The sequence below is a fragment of the Mesoplodon bidens genome, assembly GCF_964165515.1.
Source record: "Mesoplodon bidens genome assembly, chromosome: 17".
NCBI classification, from domain to species: domain Eukaryota; kingdom Metazoa; phylum Chordata; class Mammalia; order Artiodactyla; family Ziphiidae; genus Mesoplodon; species Mesoplodon bidens.
The window spans coordinates 65,924,402-65,938,924 of NC_138174.1; the positions used below are offsets into that span (position 1 = coordinate 65,924,402).

The 14,523-nt window shown below is 46.0% G+C and overlaps 1 protein-coding gene across 1 annotated transcript in view; it reads left to right on the plus strand.

The window, feature by feature from the left end:
- FARP1 (FERM, ARH/RhoGEF and pleckstrin domain protein 1) overlaps window positions 1–14,523 on the plus strand; it is a 295,459-nt gene that overhangs the window by 228,549 nt on the left and 52,387 nt on the right. Inside the window, exons 10-13 of the mRNA XM_081214634.1 lie at window positions 1,013–1,176; window positions 1,884–1,952; window positions 4,497–4,572; window positions 5,688–5,937. Of these exons, the coding sequence (XP_081070760.1) occupies window positions 1,013–1,176; window positions 1,884–1,952; window positions 4,497–4,572; window positions 5,688–5,937 (559 nt within the window). The remainder of the gene's footprint in view (window positions 1–1,012; window positions 1,177–1,883; window positions 1,953–4,496; window positions 4,573–5,687; window positions 5,938–14,523) is intronic.

Here is a 14,523-nt window from a genome sequence, read left to right on the forward strand (position 1 = left end):
TCATGTGGCGCCGGGTCAGAGAAGGAAGAAAGCGTTTTCTCCATCCACCATAAAAATAGGGATGGATGGGCGACAGAGTGCTGATGTCCCCAGGCAGAACTGGAGTGCTTTTTCCCATGGGGGAAAAAGAAGATTATAAATGGCAGTCTAGGTTTATAGTAATTTGGTTACATTATGGATGAAATAGGTTTTTAAGGCCTGATTTGGGAAGCACGCACCCACTGGAAGTTGTTTTCTATGAGAAGACGTGTTTTGAGTCCAAAAGACTGGGTACTGCAGCACAACTTGTCTGTAAGTTGAGACTGCACTACCGAGAACTGTGAGATTCTCCCAAAATGGCTGGAACCACTGAGAATGTTAAGGGCTGTGGTAACATTTGTTTATATAATATGATCACTTAAATTGAGAGCATTCAGTCTGGAAGTAGAAAATTACCATATCCCCTTTCCCAAATCAAAGGACATGACTTTTTCAGCCTTGGGTGATACTTCAGTGCTCCAGAAAAAATGTTCATTTCATGTATGGTCCCTGGGGCCACCTGGAGGCTGGAGCCATATGCTTTTTGATGGAGAAAAGGCTTAAGCACAATATTCAAAGTTGGCATGAACCATGGGGGAGAAAACAGAAAGAAGAAATGTGTTTCAGTTATTTTAAGGAGGCAGAGAAAGCATTTCAGTACTTGGATATTTTTTAAAGAAGGAAATGTAAGCCAAGTAAACAGCATTTGTTTATGATTTCTGTCAAAGGAAATGTTGTAACTTCTGCTGAGTATCCCCATTTTCTGTTTGTTCCTCTAAGGAATTAAGTGGGGAAGAAAATGGTTGAACGATGATGACTATTTCGTCATGAGGAACAAATGTATTTTACTAAATATGTGGACTTATGGTCACACTATAATAAAATACACAATTGAAATTTTATTGGACAAATTTGTTTTCTGCCCCCTTTCCCATATTGTAACTGAATGTCTATGGGTAATGGAAACAACCAAAGTGTTATTTTCTCTTTCTAGAGCTCATACCAGGATACCTTGGAATTCCTAATGGCCAGTCGGGATTTTTGCAAATCCTTCTGGAAAATCTGTGTTGAACATCATGCCTTTTTTAGACTTTTTGAAGAGCCCAAACCAAAGCCAAAGCCTGTTCTCTTTAGCCGAGGGTCATCGTTTCGGTTCAGGTAAGGATTCTGCTTCACATCTCTCCGTTTGCCACGTGGTCATTTTCCCCAAGACTTTCCTTGGGAAAGTTGGCTTCTGAGAGCTTTGGCAGATGGCACGTTTGCTCGGTCATCGCAGAAGGCTTCTGGCAGCCCCTTGCTGTGTTCGGTTTGAACGTTAGGTAGCCGCAAGGCAGTCTACCCAGCCACAGACAACGCCTAGTGGAACTGCTCTAATTCAGAAAGGATTTCCTTTCTCTGTAGAAGCAAAAGCACCTTGTTAACCCTTGCTGTAGCTTCACCGAATGCTATGTAGACCTGCCCATCACTGGTTCAATTTCTCACTCATTCTTTCAGCCAACCTTTGCGTGTCTACTGCATGTCAGATTCTGCTCTAGGTGTTGGGGGTATACAGTGAACAGAACTATCCCTGCCTTCATGAAGTATACAGGCTCTGGGGATGGTTGCTTAATAATCAAACACAGAACTGTTAAGTTGTTGAGTTCATTGAACATTTTCTGTCGTGTATAAGGGAAATATCAAGAGACAGAATGGACGCCAAAGCACAGTTTCTCTCGGGGCTGCTTTCGTCCCGGGCTAGCCGAGAAAACTCCCGTGTCTCCCCGCAGTGGGAAGAGAGGGAGGCAAAGCTGGTGGAGGGCGGTGCTGGGTGTGAACTGAGAACGCCTTGCTGTCTTCTCCGCCCCCTCTCGTGGTCTTCATTTTAGTGGCCGGACTCAGAAGCAGGTTCTCGACTATGTTAAAGAAGGAGGACATAAGAAGGTGCAGTTTGAAAGGTAAGAGAAACGCCAGGGCCGCCTGCGATCTGAGGAGAGTCGTTCTCTGCAGGCCGTGGTGCTCTGTGGCTGAGCATCGCTCCCCCCCAGGCCCGGTGAGCTAGAGGATCGCTGCCGCCCGGTCAGTCTCGGCCGGTTCGGTGTTAGGAACAGCTGAGGCCCAGGGACACTTAACTCCAGGGTGAGAGGAAGCCAGCAGAGGGCACGGATGCCAGAGGAACAGGAGCCGACAGAGGGGGTAAAGCGCTGTTAAAACCTACTCACCGGGCTTCCCTGGTGGCGCAGTGGTTGAGAGTCCGCCTGCCGATGCAGGGGACGTGGGTTCATGCCCCGGTCCGGGAAGATCCCACATGCCGCGGAGCGGCTGGGCCCGTGAGCCATGGCCGCTGAGCCTGCGCGTCCGGAGCCTGTGCTCCGCAACGGGAGAGGCCACAACAGTGAGAGGCCCGCGTACCGCAAAAAAACAACAACAACAAAAAAAACCCTACTCACCGGTGAGTCCTTAAATATTTGGGGATTTGAATTGGAAGTATTTCTATAAACTATTTTTTTTAATTGGAAAAATTGCAAACCCTTTTCTTTAGTTTTTTTTTTTAATTGACTTTTATCGGAGTGTCGTTGATGTACAGTGTTGTGTTAGTTTCACGTGTACAGCAAAGTGAATCAGTTATACATATATCCACTCTTTTTTAGATTCTATTCCCATATAGGTCATTACACAACACTGAGGAGAGTTCTGTAAACTTTTTAATTCAGTAACATTTGATTGAAGAGAAACAGGATTTATTATTGTTGTCAGCAAAAGCTGATAGCTCTTACTGTATGCCAGGCACTGTTCCAAGCCCTTGAGACATAGGAACTCCTGGAGTCTTCATACCTGCTCTGTGAGGTCCGTGCTATTTTATTTCCTTTTTAAAGATGGAGACATGGCAGCTCAAAGATGTTGAGTAACTCGCCCGGGTCTCAGAGCTGGTAAGTGGGCCCTGGTCATCCAGCTCCAGAGCTCACCGCCCTTCAGCACTGCTCTGCCCACAGGGACTAAAAGAAAAGGGTAAAGGGGTGAAGGGATGGTGCGCCAGTGACTGTTTAGTTGCAAGTGTTTGTTTTAATGATTTTCTTTTTTCAGTTTAACACATTTAAAAATTACAATAAAGCACAGAGAATACAGCAAACACCCATGTTCCTAGTACTTAGAATTAACTAGTAACATTTAACATTGGTTTCTGGGATTTTATTTCTTCTTCTCTTATTTGCAGCTATTGTGGTTACAGACGTAGTGAAAACCCCCTTTAACCAACAGCCTTCATTACTTCCCTCCTTCCCTCGCCAGAGGCAACAACTACCTTATTCATGTTACTTCTATTAGAAACATTCATGCACCCAAAAAGAATAGGCAGAATTGCTCTGGGGGTGTCCTTTTTCATTTATATAATCAGTATTACATTGTACATAATCATGCGTCTTGCTTTTTAAACCTACCCTGATTTTGAGATCTATCTTAAGCATTTTATGGTATTGTGAAAGTGTTACCTTTTAGGTATCTGATTCCCTGTTGATAAACATTCAACAGGTTGAATGTTTCAACATCAAACAGGTTGTTTGGTGTTTTGTTTTGCTTGTGCTGAAACAAATGTGCTGCCTTGACCATCCTTGTGTATTTCTCCTGATGGAGATCTGGGGTTGTTTTGCCCTCCCTGTATATAGAAACGTAATGTTCAGATGGTTATTTGTATGCTTATCTAGATGTAGCAAACCCCATCATTTTCTCAGACGATCCACGATTGATCTTTTGAGGATCGTATAAGAAGTGGTCTGCCTCTCTCTGACTCAGAATGTGGGGCCTCCAGAGCCTTGGTGTGTTAATGTGGAGTATTTTAAAGAAAAGCTGGATGGACACTGGAATTTAATCTCTATATTTATGCAGTTTCATGTGTTTGAGTACCTGAAAAGTTCCTCACGCTTGTCCCCTGGGAAGTTGGGGACCGACACACTAAGGGAAGGAGAAGATTAAAGGGAAGGTGTTGGTGGCATTAAAAAACAGTTTCTTCTACTGTGGAGTCTATAAATTCATTCCTGGAGCAGGGCCTTTTCTCTGAACTGAGCGCTGTGAAGGAGTAGCTCATTAGTGGCCGAGGCCTCTGTTATAGAACTGATCTAGAAAACCATTACCCAAAGCACACAAATTGATTCCATATTGTTAGGCCAGGGCTCGCAATTCAGAGCGTACTCGGGCCCAGCCAGCCTCTCCCTCCCGGTGACATTTCCCGTAACTAGAGAGTGAGCGTTCAGTGGTTGTGCTCCCAACCAGCTGGACCACGGCAGTGGGAGCTGGGAATGCTGAGAACTTTTTCAAGGCTGAAGCAACCCCCGAATCCTACAAGTGATACAGAAAGGGTGACTGGGTCTGTCTCCAGGGAGCATTTATCCAAACTACTTTGGGTGCCTTCACTACTGAGGGAATGCCTAATGCCGTTATTTTTCATGTAAAACCAATTAAAAAAACCATTTCACCTAACTTTAGTTCTCTCGTGTGATTTCTCCCAGGAAACACAGCAAGATTCATTCCATCGGAAGCCTTGCTACGCAGCCTACAGAACCGAATTCAGAAGTGCCAAAACAAGTCAGTGATGGCGATAGTCACTATTATAGCTCTGTTTTCCACCAAACGTCCTCTGCTGGGGACTGGGTTTCCTAGTCTGCTTTGTTGTTCTTCATCCTTCCACTTCGGGGTGTTTTCTAGAGGACAGTCTAGCCCTGTGCCTTGGCTCTGACCAGGCACAGGCTGGCTGTGTGCTTCTCGCCCTGGCCTGTATCCTTTCCCCTCCTCCCTCCCATGCCCTCGCCCTGGGGAAGTTTGCTCTATTGGCCTGAACTCAGCTTAGGCCTGGAGCCATCCAGAGCTAGAGCTGAGCCCACCCTCCAGCTAAACTGCTTGTGTGACGAGATCGGGATTTAGCTCGGGGGGTGACGGGTGTAGCTCCCCTTGGCTGCCAAGGTCAGAACCTTGCGCTGGCGCAGGACCGGACGGTGCGTTCCCAGGGCTCATGTTACAGAGCAGCGACCACAGTTGGCAGCAAGACACATCATCACTCTTGCTCTGAGGGTGGCCAGAGCTCGTTTTCCCTGGAGTTGGTCTCTGGATGAGCTTTCAGGGTTTTCTCTACAAGAGAATAAGAACTTTGTTGGGAAAGAACATGAAGGCAATTTCACTGTGTGAATCCAGAGAGTCTGTAAGCTGCCTATCCTGCCCTTAGGCATCGAAACAAAGACGTTTTTGTCATTTGTCTGAAATCCGTGTCAACTCGCCTTTGGAGGTCCACGATGCCTTTCCTCCTCCCCCTGCCCCCACCCCCGCAGGAAGTCAGTCCCCTGTGGGCCGGAGGGACCGTCTTCTTCCGTAGAAACTTTGGACGCCCCAGAGGGGACTGCCGGTCCTGGAACGCAGAGGCACTGCCTCACCTGTGCTGCCGGGGACCCTGCACTGTCGGCTTCCACACCCTGAAAGAACGTTCTGGATCCCGACCAGACAGCCTCGGGAATGCCCGGTTCCTGACAGGGTGCTTTGTTCTAAGGCCGGGGAGGGCAGGCTTTCTTTGGCAGTCCTTGGCCACCCGATGCTTCCGGAGATGCCATTAAGTTGGACTCCACGTCTCTGTCGCTTTCAGCTGTGGTGTAACCTCTCCGTTTTCTCTTCATCTCCCTCCCCCTTTCCTTGCACACCCCCGCCCCACCCAGGCTCAGCAGAGTGCCAGCCTTACCTTCGGAGAAGGTGCTGCATCCCTGGGCGGCCAGAGCTGCCAGCCGGGAAGGGACCCGCCCGCTTCGGCCGAGGAGCGCGGGCCACAGCGCACCCCCACTCCGCAGAGGAGCCCGGCGGGGAGCACGAAGGCAGACGGGGCCAGCAGGGCGGAGACGGAGGAAGAGGAGGAGGTCGCTAAGGACAGGACCCAGCAGAGTAGACCTCGGCCCCCGCAGCCAAGCACAGGTCCAGCATCCAGGGCTGCCCAAGGCAGCAGCACTTCCATTCCTTTCATTGACTGCAGTGATGTAGACAGTGAATACGACCTCCTCAGGGAACAAGCGTCCCGATCACGGTCCCAAACAAATGACAACTATGAGGGTGATTTGACCAGTGGTGTTTATCTGCTGTCCAGGGATGAGAGGCAAATAGAGGCTAGGCGCAGGGCTTCCCCTCACTCTGTGAAGTCCTCCCGGCCTCCTTCCAAAGAATTCCGTGACGATGATTCAGCAGACATCACCTTTGACATGAGTGGGAGCCCCAGACTCCCAAGACATAGCTCTCTGGTAGATGAGATGTTCAGGGCCTCAGGCGGTCACAGTCCCCTGGCCACCCCCTTGTCTCCCAGCAGCGGAAGTTCAAGTCCAAGTATGAGTTGGGACAGGACCGGGTCTCAAGGCTATGTTTCCGAAAACGCACATGACTATAGAGACAGAAGTGTGGGAGGAGATCCTCTCCCAAGCCAGGGTCCTTGTTACGAAGACGGTTCCCCCACCTTACAAAGGCCACACTTAAGGGATCTGAGGTATAATAAGTCAGAGACAGATCCACTCATTCTTAGCCAGGTAGCATCAACCCCGAAGGCTGTGGATAGTCTTGATGGCCATGGAAAGGGAGGCCTGGCCGGCCCGGCCGCTTCGGAAGGTAGAACGCTGGCTAATGGTACACCTCTCGTGGGTCCAACCTCAAGGATCCCCGTGGCGCAGTCAGCGTGTGCCCCTGGCAAGGCAGCCCAGCTGGCACCCTTACAAATGACCGAGGGCTCCACCAGCAGTGGGACTGAATCCAGCGATTCAGACTCTGAACTGGTCGGCCCTCTGGGCCAGCCCCTCGTGTTTGGTAATCCAGCTGTGCTGGGTTCCCCCTCCGGGGTGAGGAGAAAGAGGTCCTTGGGTGGCCTGCCCTTGAACGAGGAGGGAGAGGAGGATGAGTGAGGGGACCAGAGGGCAGGTCTTCAAGGGCTGGGAACCTGGAGTCATGCATCCGGGGTTTCCCTGGAGATGATCTGTCCTAGTGACTTGTTAATTTTTAATCGACCTTTGTTAGAGGAGGTTTGGGGGCAGGCACATGCTTGGCTAGGGCACGCCTGGCTTCTCAAATCTTTCAGAAGGACAGAATTTCACACATCATGTGACAAGTTACCAAGAGCTTGTTTCTCTTTCTGGCTGAAGGCTAGGAAGAAATCCTTTATTATGAATCTGATCATGTGTATAGTGTGTTGTATTTATGTGGAAATTTTCTGTGTATCTTCAGTTGTGTACACAGATCACCCTCCCATCTGGTTGATTATTGGGACGGAAGTATCACTGAGATCCCAGGAAAGGTGTGGGTTTTACTTTGAACCCCTTCTTTGAAAGGAGGGCTGCTTTGCTGTGCCTCATAAAGTGAGGAATGGACAAAATTCAAGGCCAAATATAAGTTGGTTGCTAGTTGAAATGAAGTGTTGTTGAAATATTAGTTAATGAGATTAGTGAATATTTTAATTGGAAGCATTTGGGATTATTTCTTCTTTGCAGACATGAAATGATATAAATCTTCATGAACTGTAATCGACATGAGATTGCTGGTTTGGTTTGGGTTTGCTTTCATGGGTCAGACGTTAGTTATGGTGAAACACAGAGATGCTGCTGAGTAACGATGCAGGGAAAAAAGTAAGACCTCGCAGGATAGGTACTGTGGGCGCCAGGGGGTTAGCAAACTCAACGCCTGCCTTTGAATAGTGCACGGTACCGAGAAGGGCTGTTTCCCAGTCTCACTGCCCTTGATAGATTTTTACGCACATTCTTGATATTCACACGCTCAGGAGCAGTGACTTCTGGCTGCTTCTCTGTGCAGGAAAAAAGAAAGTAGAAGTAGTGAGAGGTTTGGTTTCTTTTTAAATCTTACCATCTACACCAGTGCCTTTCACCCAGCGTTTCTGCGTTTCAGATGGAAAAGCCTGGTTTGAACTTGCATTGCTTCTCAGCCTTAGCTGCACTTTGGAATCACCTGGGACATTTAAAAAATTGGTATTGCCTGAGCCCTGACCCTAGAAATGTGGATCAAATTGGTCTGGAGTGCCCCTTGGGGTCCCCAGATGGCTCTGCTAGGCTGCCAGGGTCATTTCTGAGCCAGACACTATTGCCTTCTAGAATCTAGTGGAACGTGATGGAAGTGTCAGCTGAAATGTTGGCTGGCTCGCCGAATAAGAAAAGCATCACCAATGAAATGCTTTTCTTCATGCCTGCTCTTTGGTACTTTTTAGTCTTTGGTACTTTTTTTAAAAAAAGATAAATTGTAGAATAAAAATTTTAGATCCTAAGTAACTACAAAATTATTGAAAAGAGTTGTAATGATGATCCAGCCCTAATGTGCCGCCATTGCGAGTGGCCTTATTAAAACTCATCGTGTGGCTTTGTCATGGGGAAGAGCTAAGCAAGTTTAGGAAACTGAGTAGAATTTGGCCACAGTGTTGAATAAGCAGAAATTTTGACAGACCCTGTGGTTCACACGTGACTGTCCACATGAATGTTGAGAAGTTGATTTTAAAGATTCTGAAAACTTAATCCATTTTTACACACACTTTAGTTTTATCTTCCTAATCATTTGATTCAGTGCATGGTTGATGAATCAGGTTGATTATTGGATAGCTTGAAAGATGTTCACTGAAGCAGTCTATTCATCTTTTGCTTTATTTAGATTTACATGTTTAACAGTCACAGAATTTTGAAGCCAGAAGGGACCTTGGAGGTCACCTAGATTAAACCTTTATTTATGGATGAGAAACCTTGTTCTGACAAAGGGAAGAGACTTCCCATAGTCCTACAGCCGTTGCATGACAAATCTAAAACCAGAACCTTGGTCTCTGGACTTCAGTGTTTTACTCTGTGTGACAGCTTGATGCACTAGAACCTTTTGGATTCAGTGTTTTATATTTTGAGACTCTTGTATGGATTAATAATTAAAATCATATGGAGATCAGGAATCATGTAGACTTAGGTTATTACAGTCCATATTAGGTAGGAAGAACTGCTGCTTTTTATATTGTGGGAGTTTTGCAGTTATAACCCATTTTTGCATATTCTGTTCTGAGCTTAGAGAAAGATGTCAATTTGCTATATAAAAAAGTAGTCAGGGCCTCCCTGGTGGCGCAGTGGTTGAGAGTCCGCCTGCCGATGCAGGGGATGCGGGTTCGTGCCCCGGTCCGGGAGGATCCCATATGCCGCGGAGCGGCTGGGCCCGTGAGCCATGGCCGCTGAGCCTGCGCGTCCGGAGCCTGTGCTCCGCAACGGGAGAGGCCCGTACAGTGAGAGGCCCACGTACCGCAAAAAAAAAAAAAAAAAAAAAAAAAAAAAAAAAAGTAGTCAAACGTGAGTTAAGCGGAGTCACATGTGGAATCTGTGGTTTATTTGTGAAGGTGGTGTGTTCAAATGAGTTTTCTTTTTACCTCTAATCGTACAGCAGTCTGATCATGAAATGTGAATGAGCAAAAGGTATTAACTTAGCTGGCTTAGAATGTGAATCATCAGATGTAAACCCCCAAAGCAAAACATATTCCAGTAATTATTTTGTTTTGCTTTTTTCCCCGAAGAGATGACTTTTTTATCCAAAGTGTTTCAAAAGCAACTGATCAACGGTGGTGTACCCAGTGCTATATTGACGAGATTTTCCACTTTTAGGGTCACTGGTAGAGTTTTTCTCCGCTTTGGTTTTGTACCAGCCAAGCAACTCAGTTTCTGCTTCTCAGTCAGTCTTTGTGAGAGTGGCAGTTTTGGTGTGATTAACGGTGCTTAAAAGAAAGGGGGGCTGGGGAAAAGTGTGTAGTTTTTTCAAAAGCCACGTATTCTGACGTGCTGGCAATATTCACTCGTTGCCTCTGGGAGAGCTTTCCCTGCACTAGTAAAGAGAGCTGCTGAGTGAGTGAACCTAGGCATTCTTTGAGTCTGATGGTAGAGCCAGTTCACTGAGGTGAGGAAGTCAGAGAAAGCCAGCAGGCTGCATGCCACCCCCAGCGCCCCGCACCTTCCATGCCTTCTGCCTGCTGTGAGACTCTGGTCCCCAGGTCCTTCCCTGGCCTCTGGAATCTCACTGTGTGGTATGAGAAAGGCAGGCACATGCCTGAAGTTGAACTAAGTGCAGGAAGATCAGAGATGGGGTTGGGTGTGACCAATAGGCAGCAGAGATTAGAGACCTGTGAATTCTTTCAGACTTCCAAAGGGTTTCCCAAGACCTGTCAGAGCCAGTTTTTCTAAGGCAGCAGCTAGTGTAGGGGTCGCCTGCATCAATAAGGAAGCCAAGTCTTCAGATCGCAGCTGCTTCTGTGCAATGATACCTTAAAGCCTTGGGTGGAAGACAAACCAAATATAGAAACAGAAACCTTCCAGCCACTCAGGGCTATGCTGGGGCCTCCGCGCATGAATGTCTTTTGTTAGATAGTATTTCAAAACATGTAAATTATAGATCCTTTTGTGACTGATTTTTGTTGCTGCTTGTTCGGGCAGCATAAAAATGCAAGAAATTCTCGTAAAGAACTGCGTTTAATGAGTTCCAGAACTCACAGTGGATTGCCCCAGCTCCTTGACCAGTCATCTGTATGCCATGATGCTATTTTATTAGACAGGCATTTAGTTAAAGGAAGTCTGTGAGCCAGATTCTTCTCCACATATGTGATTCGTATTTGGAAATTTCTCACAGATTTATCTCACCAAATGGTGCTGCTGTGGCCTGCACTGAAAAATGTGAATAATTTCCATTTGATGCTCCAGAACTTCTTTGAAGATTCAAACCAAGTAATGCTTTAAAAAAAAAAAAATATATATATATATATATATATATATGTATATACACTAGGCCTGCAGAACCAAAATACAGCATGAGCCTCTTGAAATTTCCACCAAGTATACGAAATCCAGCCTGTCCTCAGTTGAATCAGAAACCCCACTTGCATCTTCGCTGTGGAGTCAGTTTGATTGTGTTGGCAAGCAGTTCCTAAAAGAAGAAGCAATTAAAATATTAAGCTGCCATTTTAAATTTTGTGAAAACCGTTGTGAATGTGCATCACCTCCCTTTTTCATAGCTTTAACCAGTGTTCCTATGGCTTTAATCAACTTTTTCCACTTAAAATGCTATTCCCTGTTTCAACACAGTATGGGTTTGGTGCAATTGAAGTCATCAGTGAGTGATTGGGCTACAGGTAGGCCCAGCCTTAAATTAAGAAACGTGGGGTCCCCTTCATTATTAGGTTTATTTTGAGTTTATTTGCTTTGGTCTCGATCACTCTTCTTTGCGTAGGGCCCTCGTTTTCATTAACCAGAGTTTAAAGCTGTCCGAGCTGCATCCCCAAGAAAGGCTCTGTTTTTCTGGATCTTCTCCTTTGTAGTCTATAGACATTCCTCCTCTGATGAGCTTAATTACTCTAAGGCTGGCCTTCCTCTAGTCTCGTGGGGATGAGTCTACAGTTGACTCTGGGACAACATGGGTGTGAATGGCGCAGGTCCACTTACGCTGAGATTTTTTTCAGTAGTAAATACCACAGTACCACACAATCCAAGGTTGGTGGAATCCGCAGATGTGGAAGTGTAGATATATACAGAGGGCTGACTGTAAGTTACACATGGATTTTCCACTGCTCGGAGGGTCTGCACCCCTGACCCCTGTGTTGTCCAAGGGTCAACTCTATTGCTGCCAATTTTACAAAGCAAACGGCGGAAGAGTCTTTCAGTGCAGTCTTTGCAATAGAGAAAGTTTCTTGGAACCCGAAAGAGGTGAACATTTCAAAAGAACCTGTTGCTGACAGCTCTCTGAGTTTACACTCAGCCATGTTAGCCAAGTTCATAAGAACATACGGAAGGAAAGGTACTAGCGGATGAACTTCTGCAAGAAGGAAGTGATTAAAGAACTTGAGTCTGGCGACATTTAAAGAATTGACTGGCGCTGCTTTTTCCTCGTTAGTCTAATTCCATCTGTTTCTGTTTAGTTGAATGAAACGTAATACAGGGAAATGGGGTCTCTAGTGTACACTATGTGTACCTCTAACACCAGTTGCTAGTTGTTAAAATGAAGCCATGATGTTTAGATCATAATAAGCATGCCACTTAATGTAGCAGCTCTCTTTTTATTACAAAAATAATAATAATGAAAAACAAAAAATACCCATGATGGTTTGGCCTAGCGTTGTAGGCATCAAAGATCAAAAGTGGCCTGGTTGCCACCTGTTTGGAATACATACTTGGAAAAGAGCTATTTATTGTTTCCTGGGTAACCTAGGGATTTTAAGTATTTCCTCTATAAACAAAAGTTGCAAATGCTGATTTGTGTGTCAGATACATATTTGGGAGGAGGTGAGTAGAGTTGGGAAAAACAGGTCTTGCTTCATAAAGTTCAGAAAACATCACTCCAGAAAACATAGATGAAACTTCCAGCATGGGGAATTTTTTTTTCCCCCCAATCAAAGCAGTTAAACACCCTAGTGGAAGCTTAGGTAGAATTAGTAAATCTCCTTTTTTAAAGCTTTAGAAATTGAAGAGACTCTGATTTGTTCAGGATCGTTTCAGTGTGGATGGACTGAATGATGCCCACATCACAGCTTAGCCTTGGAAGCAGCCTTTGGCAATCTCCTTGGCCTCTGGTGTTTGGTTATAACTTCCGGTGGAAGGCAGCTCCTTGGCGTCTTCGTGTGGGTATTAGATCAGGTTGCTCTGATATGTCTTAGGGTGGTTTGGTATTTGAAAGTAGGGAGGATTGAAAATCAACTGTTGACAGAGGGTATCTGATCTAAGTTTGTAGTTGAGAGCTGGTGTGAACGGTTAGCTTCAAGGCAGGTGCTGTTACTGCAGTCATGGAAATGCTACTGAGAATTATGTGAGCTTGTTGCTGGGGGTCAGGTGCAAGAACTTCAGAATATTGAAGAATAGAAGTTAGAAATCACTGCAAAATGCAACATAAACCAAGAGTACTAAGGCGGGAGCAAGGACCAGTGTGTGTGTGGGGGGGAGGGGGGTGTAAAGCAAAGCATCGGACAGTAATTAACTTTACTTTTGAGTAAGAGGTAGAGGTGTTAGTGATACCAGGAGTTTGGAGGCAGTCCTTCTGCTTTATTATAAATTGGGGATGTTAACTGGCTCTCAAATAGGAAACAGCAGAAGGGTCATTTTGGAGCCTCTGATGGGCCTGTCAGTATTCACAGATGACCTTTCTGGCTCATGAAACTGGGCCAACAATTGCTTTTTCCTGGGCCTTGCAGTTCCTTTGTAAGAAGGAAAGCATTTGTCAGTCTGCCCGCAGTGATTTATAGAAAGACCAAAGATAGGCTTTCCTTAGTCAAGAACACACACCCGCTGCTCTCTGCACATGCACCTGAAGGGCCAGTGAATTCAGTCCCTTACCCTCACCTCCTTTCTGCCTGGAAGGTTGCTGTGAAAACCTAACTAACCCAATCTCACAAGCTTGGCCTGTGTTATTAATCCAGTTCCCTTCTGTTCTCTCTGTGTGTACATTTAATATTTTATTAAAAATTTCTAATACTCTGAATTAATTTTAAAATAGACAAGGCTGGGGACTTCATTCTCATTTTTGTCATTTGTTTAATAAATTTGAGAAAACATTTTTCTGTTGTGCCATGGTATGCACTGTGTGGTCAGCATGTACCTATCTAAGAGAAAACTTTTTTTTTTTTTTTTCAGCGTTCTGTCTTTTATCCTCAAAGCATGGTGTACCTTCTGTTCCCTGCATTGTTGGAGCACTGTCTGATGTCTTTTTTTTTTTTTTTTTTTAACATGACTGAATACCAGTTTGTACTTGGAACACCTGTTTCTTCTAGAATACAGTGATCCTGCTCACTAAACAGCAAGCCTTGTCACGGAGGCATCCTGAGCGCTCGTGCTCGGTGGTACCGTATTTCACTAAAGGTGGGGAAATGGAAGATGAACGGAACACTTCACTTTTCTGATTCCATCTTCTCCAGGCCTGCACTTCTGTGCTGTGTGGCGGTGGGGATGGTCCTTGGAAGGGAGCCAGGATCTCTGTAGGGCGGGGCAGGGCTCATGGAAACAGAGAGCATCTGTGGCAGCTGCTTACGTGGGCGGAGCTCAGACAGCCAACCAGAGGAGCGGCTTCCTATTTTGGATGGTGCCATCTCTTCCAATGGGGATAGCAAACGTTCCGTAGCTTATAAGCGAATTTGGCTGTGTGTGCGTGTGTTTTGTTGGGGAGCGGGGATAGGTAGAAATGCAGAGAAGACCTCTCCAGCTCAGCCCAGGTGGCTCCTCTTGGCCAGTGAGCTGTCTACCCAGAATGTAGGCTCTCACAGATACTGTCTGGTTCTACCTTCTCTCCACGGCCGAGAGTGCAGTATTTCACGAAAGCGTGGATTTACTCCACCGGGAAGGTGGCTGGTTTCTCCAGTAACGATGAGCTTGGTGATTCTTTAAGCGTGGAAGGCCAAACTCATGTAACGGTGTATGCACGGGATTAATAGCCCTTGTTAATCTCAACTGAAGAGGCTTTTACTTGTCCTAACAGGTATCTTGCTGTAAAAACTGTCCATTGTAACTGTTTTTTCCGACTGGTGGCGGA